This window comes from Carcharodon carcharias (genome assembly GCF_017639515.1).
Source record: "Carcharodon carcharias isolate sCarCar2 chromosome 36 unlocalized genomic scaffold, sCarCar2.pri SUPER_36_unloc_10, whole genome shotgun sequence".
In the NCBI taxonomy this organism is placed as follows: domain Eukaryota; kingdom Metazoa; phylum Chordata; class Chondrichthyes; order Lamniformes; family Lamnidae; genus Carcharodon; species Carcharodon carcharias.
The window spans coordinates 178,605-186,112 of record NW_024470727.1 but is presented as its reverse complement, the minus strand read 5'-3'; the positions used below and the strand labels follow the sequence as shown (position 1 = coordinate 186,112).

The window sequence follows — 7,508 nt, the reverse complement described above, 5'->3', positions numbered from 1 at the left end:
TATTTATAGGCGGTGTCCCGAGGAGTGGTTCAGTATTTATCCAGTTCCCAGGGAGCGGGTTCGATGAACTGCACTGTTTACCTACTGAATTTTACTGGAGACTTGTCAAGGATTCCTCCAGGAAGACAGAGTTGTTGAAGGTCAGCACTCAATGTAATGGTGCATTTCATTTATCCAGTGACCCAGTTCCTGCTGCACTGATCCACATTGTGATGTTTTGGTGAATTTGTGAGAATGGTGAACAGTGAAGTATTAGTCAGATTAAAGGTGTGGGGTCGAACTTCAGTCCCTGGGTCCCTGGATATGGACAGTGGTTCAAAAAAAAACATTACTCCCTTCCTCACCCTCCCCACACCAGGTCAGCGGTCACTCAGAGAATGTGAAATCTATGACATTTCAAACCAAATGGCTTTTTCCTTAACATGAAAACCTCCTGTATTACCATCAGGATTAGAAATGAACCTCGCCCAGATTCTGCACATTTACTGGACTATAATAACAAAAACACTGACATGGGATAAAAGGGACAGTAGGAACGTGGCTATGGAATTGGCTGCCGACAGAAACAGTCTTTGTTAATGGTTATTTTTCAGACTAGAGTAAGGTTGAAACCCCTCCCACTCTCACAAGTTCAGCAGTAACCCCCATTACCCCCCCATTGCCAAGTGCCCCTTATGTTTTTTGACCAGACTTGGTCACCCTGAAGGAGAATTACAGAACAAAATTTGAGCCACTTGGGAAGATATTAGGTAAAAGCAAAAAACTGCAGATGCTGGAAATCCAAAACAAAAATAGAATTACCTGGAAAAACTCAGCAGGTCTGGCAGCATCGGCGTAGAAGAAAAGAGTTGACGTTTCAAGTCCTCATGACCCTTCAGCAGAACATAGGATATTAGGTAAGGTGACCATTGGTCAAAGAGGTGGGTCTTAAAGAGTATCTTTCAGAAGAAAAGCCAAGTAGAGAGGCGGAGAGGTGTAGGGAGGGTATTCCAGAGCTTGGGTCTCAGGGAACTGAAGGTGTGGCTGTGAATGATGGAGTAATTATACTGGGAATAGATGAGAGGGCAGAATTAGAGGAGCTCACATATCTTGGAGGTTTGTGAGTCTGGAGGAGATTACAGAGACAGGCAGAGGCAATGCCATGAAAAGATTTGAAAGCAAGAGTGTGAGAATTTTAAAATTGAGACGTTGCTTGACTGATAGGCGATGTAAATCACCAAGCACAGGGGTGTTTGTGGAACAGAACATGCTGTGAGTTAAGGCACTGGCATCTGAGTTTTGGATGAGCACAGGTTTACAGAGGGTAGAATGTGAAAGACCAGCCAGGAGTGCGTTGGAATACTTGAGACTGGATGTACCGAAGGCATGAATGAGAGTTTCGGTGGCAGATGAGTTGAGATGGGCAAAGACATAACAGGGTTAAATAGATCCTTTTACTCTTGAGATATAGGAGCATAGGAATTTATGATGATAATGAACAAGACCTACCTAGTTTGTCGTTGACCATCCTGAGTGGCAAGACCCAGTGATACGGAGTTATTGAACAATCATAAAATCGGCTTCTATCAGTGAGTCTACAACAGACCCAGAAATTATCTGAGGACAATTCCCAGTGATGGAGAGACTTGGGAATCAGGGATCCCTCCCAGACATGGGGCACTCACGACATGTCAGATTTCCAAATTCTGCTATCCAGGGTGAATGAAACTTCAACCTCATCATTTGGGAATATTGGGAGTTGCTCCCAGGGACCAGGAATGTTGAAAGCTATTCCCTGTAATCCAGTAATTCCAGGAGATGCACCCTGGGCCTCAGGAATATTGGAAGGCGCTTTCATGAATGCTAGAAGTGGAATATTGAGAGCTCCTCCCTGCTGACTGGGAATGTCAGAAGGCACTCCCAGGGGACTAGAAATATCGGGAACTGTTTCCCAGGCGCAGAAATATCGGGAACTACTCCCTGTAAACTGGAAATACTTGGAGCTTCACCCTGTGAATTGGGAATATCAGATAGTCCCCAGAGACCAGGAATACTGGGAACTATTCCCCAGTGACCTGGAATATCGAAGCTACATCCTGGAACTGGGAATATAAGAAGGTGCTACCAGGGCACTTGGAATATTGGAAGCTGCTCCCTGGGACCGGGATCTTTGCAAACTGCTCCCAGTGAACTGGGGACATCAAGGTAATATTCCTGAGCTGTTTCAGGAATACTGTGGGATGAATTGGGCTGGCAATGCTTCTGTTGAGATACAGATCCACCCTGACATTCTCAGGCTAGCTGGGATGGGTGATAAAGGCCAGTCTTGCCAGCAATACCCACTTCCCAAGACTGGTTACAATACAGACTTTAGTAATGTTGGAACTGAAACGATTCTTGCTAGAAAGAGTGGGGGTTTGGTGTGGTCCAAGCCTGTTCCCGTGAGGACCTGCGCAAGCGTCACTGTAACCTAAAGCCTGTCCTTGTTGTGTGTTTTCCTGTAGATGCCTGCGGTCTCTCAGATCCCTCCCAGGTGGAGAGTCTTCAGGAGAAATGCCAGTGTGCTCTGGAGGATTACAGCCACAACCAGTATCCCAACCAGCCCAACCGATTCGGCAAGCTGCTGCTGCGACTACCCTCCCTGCGAGTGGTCTCCTCACCCATCATCGAACAGCTGTTCTTTGTGCGTTTGGTGGGTAAGACGCCAATCGAAACTCTCATCAGGGACATGCTGCTGTCTGGCAGCAGCTTCAGCTGGCCTTATCTGCCTGTGCAGTGACAGGCGGGTAGCACACAGGGTGCATGAAGCAGACTTTTTATACACATACTGACTGACGATTTTATCCAAGAGAGGGGATAGGAATGAACGTGTGGGTTTTAAAGTGGGTCGCAGCTGTTCCTGCGGCACAGGAATTCGATAACTCTCGATGCTTAGGCGAGAGGAGTTGCTTTGATCTGTACAAGAAGAGGAACACACTTTTCTGTGTGTTGGAACTGCTGCTGACGTCAGAACTTCCATAAGCCACAGCACAGGAGCCAGGGCTATGAAGACATGGGCTGTATGAACACAAATAAATGGAAATGAACAAGGGTGCCCTTTGAAGTGATGTTGTCAATATATTGGGGAAACTTTCAACTTCTTTTCAGAGATAGGAAAGATTTGCATTTCGACAGAACCTTTCACAGTCTCTGGACGTCCAAAATGGGTTCACAGCTAATGAAGCACTTTTTGAACTACCATCACTGTTGCAATGTATTCAGTGCAGCAGCCAATATGTACACAGCAAGATCCCACAAACAACAGTGAAGCAGATTTGTTTCTTTTGGTGATACTGAGGACCAGGAAGAGACTCCGCAAACCTACGTCCAGTGGTGTCATTGGGATGTATTCCATTCCATGTGAGATGGCAAACGGAGCCTCAGTTTAATGTCTCATCCAAAACGCAGCACCACCAGCAGTGCAGCACTCCCTCAGTACTGACCCTCCGACAATGCGGCGCTCCCTCAGTACTGACCCTCCGACAGTGCGGCGCTCCCTCAGTACTGACCCTCCGACAGTGCAGCGCTCCCTCAATACTGATCCTCCGACAGCGCGGCCCTCCCTCAGTACCGATGCTCCGACAGTGCGGCACTCCCTCAGTACTGACCTTCCGACAGTGCAGCACTCCCTCAGTACCTACCCTCCGACAGTGCGCCGCTCGATCAGTACTGACTCTCCGACAGTGCAGCACTCCCTCAGTACTGACCCTCCGATAGTGTGGCACTCACTCAGTCCTGACGCGCTGAGAGTGCGGCACACCCTCAGTACTGACCCTCCGACAGTGCGGCGCTCCCTCAGTACTGACCCTCCGACAGTGCGGCGCTCCCTCAGTACTGACGCTCTGACAGTGCAGCACTCCCTCAGTACTGACCCTCCGACAGTGCGGCACTCCCTCAGTACTGACCTTCCGACAGTGCGGCACTCCCTCAGTACTGACTCCCTGACAGTGCAGCGCTCCCTCAGTACCGACGCTCCGACAGTGCGGCGCTCCCTCAGTACTGACTCCCTGACAGTGCAGCGCTCCCTCAGTAGCGACAATCCGACAGTGCGGCACTCCCTCAGTACTGACCTTCCAACAGTGCGGCACTCCCTCAGTACTGACCCTCCGACAATGCAACACTCCCTCAGTACCGACCCTCCGACAGTGCGCCGCTCGTTCAGTACTGACCCTCCGATAGTGCGGCACTCCCTCAGTACTGACCCTCCGACAGTGCGCCGCTCCCTCAGTACTGACCCTCCGACAGTGCAGCACTCCCTCAGTACTGACCCTCCGACAGTGCAGCACTCACTCAGTCCTGACCCGCTGACAGTGTAGCACTCCCACAGTACTGACCCTCCGACAGCACGGTGCTCCCTCAGTACTTACCCTCTGATATGTAGTGCTCCCTCAGTACTGACATCCAACCATGTGGTTCTCCCTCAGCACTGCCCCTCAAACATTGCATGGCTACTGCAGATTGCCCAAGTAGGTTATATTCAGAATTTTAAGGAAAATCCTTAAATTAAGAAGGAAGATGGTCTGATATTCATGCTGTTAGTGTGGCTTTGGAGCTGTTGATGTGGTACTGTAGGTGCATGGGTGGTACTGGGGCTGTTGGGGTGTGATACTGGAGTTGTCAGTGACATACTGGAGCTGTCGGTGTGATACTGGAGTTGTTGATGTGATACTGGAGTTGTCAGTGACATACTGGAGCTGTCGGTGTGATACTGGAGTTGTCGATGTGATAATGGAGCTGTCAGTGTGATACTGGAGCTGTCGGTGTGATACTGGAGCTGTTGGTGTGATATTGGAGTTGTCGGTGTGATACTGGAGCTGTTGGTGTGGGACTGGATCTGTCGGTGTGATATTGGAGCTGTCGGTGTGATACTGGAGCTGTCGGTGTGATACTGGAGCTGTCGGTGTGGTACTGGAGCTGTCGGTGTGGTACTGGATCTGTCGGTGTGATACTGGAGCTGTCAGTGTGATTCTGGAACTGTCAGTGTGTTACTGGAGCTGTCGGTGTGATTCTGGATCTGTCGGTGTGGAACTGGGGCTGTTGGTGTGATTCTGGAGCTCTCGGTGTGATACAGGAGCAATCGATGTGATACTGGAGCTGTTGGTGTGATACTGGATCAGTCAGTGTGGGACTAGAGCTGTTGGTGTGATTCTGGAGCTCTCGGTGTAATACAGGAGCTATCAGGGTGATACTGGACCTGTTGGTGTGATACTGGAGCTGTCGGTGTGATACCGGAGCTCACGGTGTGATACTGGAGCTGTCGGTGTGATACTGGAGCACTTGGTGTGGGACTGGAGCTCTCGGTGTGATACTGGAGCTGTCGATGTGATACTGGAACTGTCGGTGTGATACTGGAGCTGTCAGTGTGATATTGGAGCTGTCGGTATGATACTGGAGCTGACGATGTGATTCTGGAGTTGTCGGCGTGATACTGGAGCTGTCGGTGTGAAACTGGAGCTGTTGGTGAGATACTGGAGCTCTCGGTGTGATACTGGAGCTCTTGGCGTGGGACTGGAGCTGTCAGTGTAATACTGGAGCTGTTGGTGTGATACTGGAGCTCTTGGTGTGATACTGTAGCTGTTGGTGTGATACTGGAGTTGTTGCTGTGATACTGGAGCTCTTGGTGTGGGTCTGGAGCTGTTGGTGTGATACTGGAGCTCTCGGTTTGATACTGGAGGTCTCGGTGTGGTCCTGGAGCTCTCGGTGTGGTACTGGAGCTGTCAGTGTGATACTGGAGCTGTCGGTGTGATATTGGAGCTGTCGGTGTGATATTGGAGCTGTCGGTGTGATATTGGAGCTGTCAGTGTGATACTGGAGCTGTCAGTGTGATACTGGATCTGTCGGTGTGATACTGGAGCTCTCGGTTTGATACTGGAGGTCTCGGTGTGGTCCTGGAGCTCTCGGTGTGGTACTGGAGCTGTCGGTGTGACACTGGAGCTGTCGGTGTGGGACTGGAGCTGTTGGTGTGATACTGGATCTGTCGCTTGACACCGGAGCTGTCAGTGTGATACCGGTGCTGTCGGTGTGATACCGGAGCTGTCGGTGTGATACTGTAGATGTCGGTGTGATACTGTAGCTGTCGGTGTGATACTGTAGCTGACGGTGTGACACTGGAGCTGTCGGTATGATACTGGAGCTCTTGGTGTGATACTGGAGCTGTCGGTGTGATACTGGAGCTGTCGGTGTGAAACTGGAGCTGTCGGTGAGATATTGGAGCTGTCGGTATGGGACTGGAGCTTTCAGTGTGATACTTGAGCTCTTGGTGTGGGACTGGAGCTGTCAGTGTGATACTGGAGCTGTCGGTGTGATACTGGAGCTGTAGGTATGGGACCCGAGTTGTCGGTGTGATACTGGAGCTGTCGGTGTGATACTGGAGCTGTAGGTGTGATACTGGAGCTGTTGGTATGGGACCCGAGTTGTCGGTGTGATACTGGAGCTGTCGGTGTGATGCTGGAGCTGTCGGTGTGATACTGGAGCTGTCGGTGTGATACTGTAGCTGTTGGTGTGATACTGGAGTTGTTGGTGTGAAACTGGAGCTCTTGGTGTGGGTCTGGAGCTGTTGGTGTGATACTGGAGCTCTCGGTGTGATACTGGAGGTCTCGGTGTGGTCCTGGAGCTCTCGGTGTGGTCCTGGAGCTGTCGGTGTGACACTGGAGCTGTCGGTGTGGGACTGGAGCTGTCGGTGTGGGACTGGAGCTGTTGGTGTGATACTGGATCTGTCGCTTGACACCGGAGCTGTCAGTGTGATACCGGTGCTGTCGGTGTGATACTGGAGCTGTCGGTGTGATACTGTAGCTGTCGGTGTGATACTGTAGCTGACGGTGTGACACTGGAGCTGTCGGTATGATACTGGAGCTCTTGGTGTGATACTGGAGCTGTCGGTGTGATACTGGAGCTGTCGGTGTGAAACTGGAGCTGTCGGTGAGATATTGGAGCTGTCGGTATCGGACTGGAGCTTTCAGTGTGATACTGGAGCTCTTGGTGTGGGACTGGAGCTGTCGGTGTGATACTGGAGCTGTCGGTGTGATACTGGAGCTGTTGGTGTGATACTGGAGCTGTAGGTGTGATACTGGAGCTGTTGGTATGGGACCCGAGTTGTCGGTGTGATACTGGAGTTGTCGGTGTGATGCTGGAGCTGTCGGTGTGATGCTGGAGCTGTCGGTGTGATACTGGAGCTGTCGGTGTGATACTGGAGCTGTAGGTGTGATACTGGAGCTGTTGGTATGGGACTCGAGTTGTCGGTGTGATACTGGATCTGTCGGTATGGGTCTGGAGCTGGAGCTGTCGGTGTGATACTGGAGGTGTCGGTGTGATACTGGAGCTGTCGGTATGGGTCTGGAGCTGTTGGTGTGATACTGGAGCTGTTGGTATGATACTGGAGCTGTCGGTGTGATACTGAAGCTGTCGGTATGGGACTGGAGTTGTCGGTATGATACTGGAGCTGTCGGTGTGATACTGGAGCTGTTGCTGTGATACTGGAGCTGTTGGTATGA

The 7,508-nt window shown here is 50.9% G+C and overlaps 1 protein-coding gene across 5 annotated transcripts in view; it reads left to right on the top strand.

Annotated features, from left to right (window-relative positions):
* The window catches only part of LOC121274394 (nuclear receptor subfamily 2 group F member 1-A-like), an 18,805-nt gene extending 16,047 nt beyond the window's left edge, over positions 1 to 2,758 (top strand). For all 5 annotated transcript variants that reach the window (XM_041181688.1, XM_041181691.1, XM_041181690.1 and 2 more), the window contains one exon: positions 2,484 to 2,758. In XM_041181688.1, the coding sequence (XP_041037622.1) occupies positions 2,484 to 2,758 (275 nt within the window). The remainder of the gene's footprint in view (positions 1 to 2,483) is intronic.
* Positions 2,759 to 7,508: the final 4,750 nt, after the last annotated feature.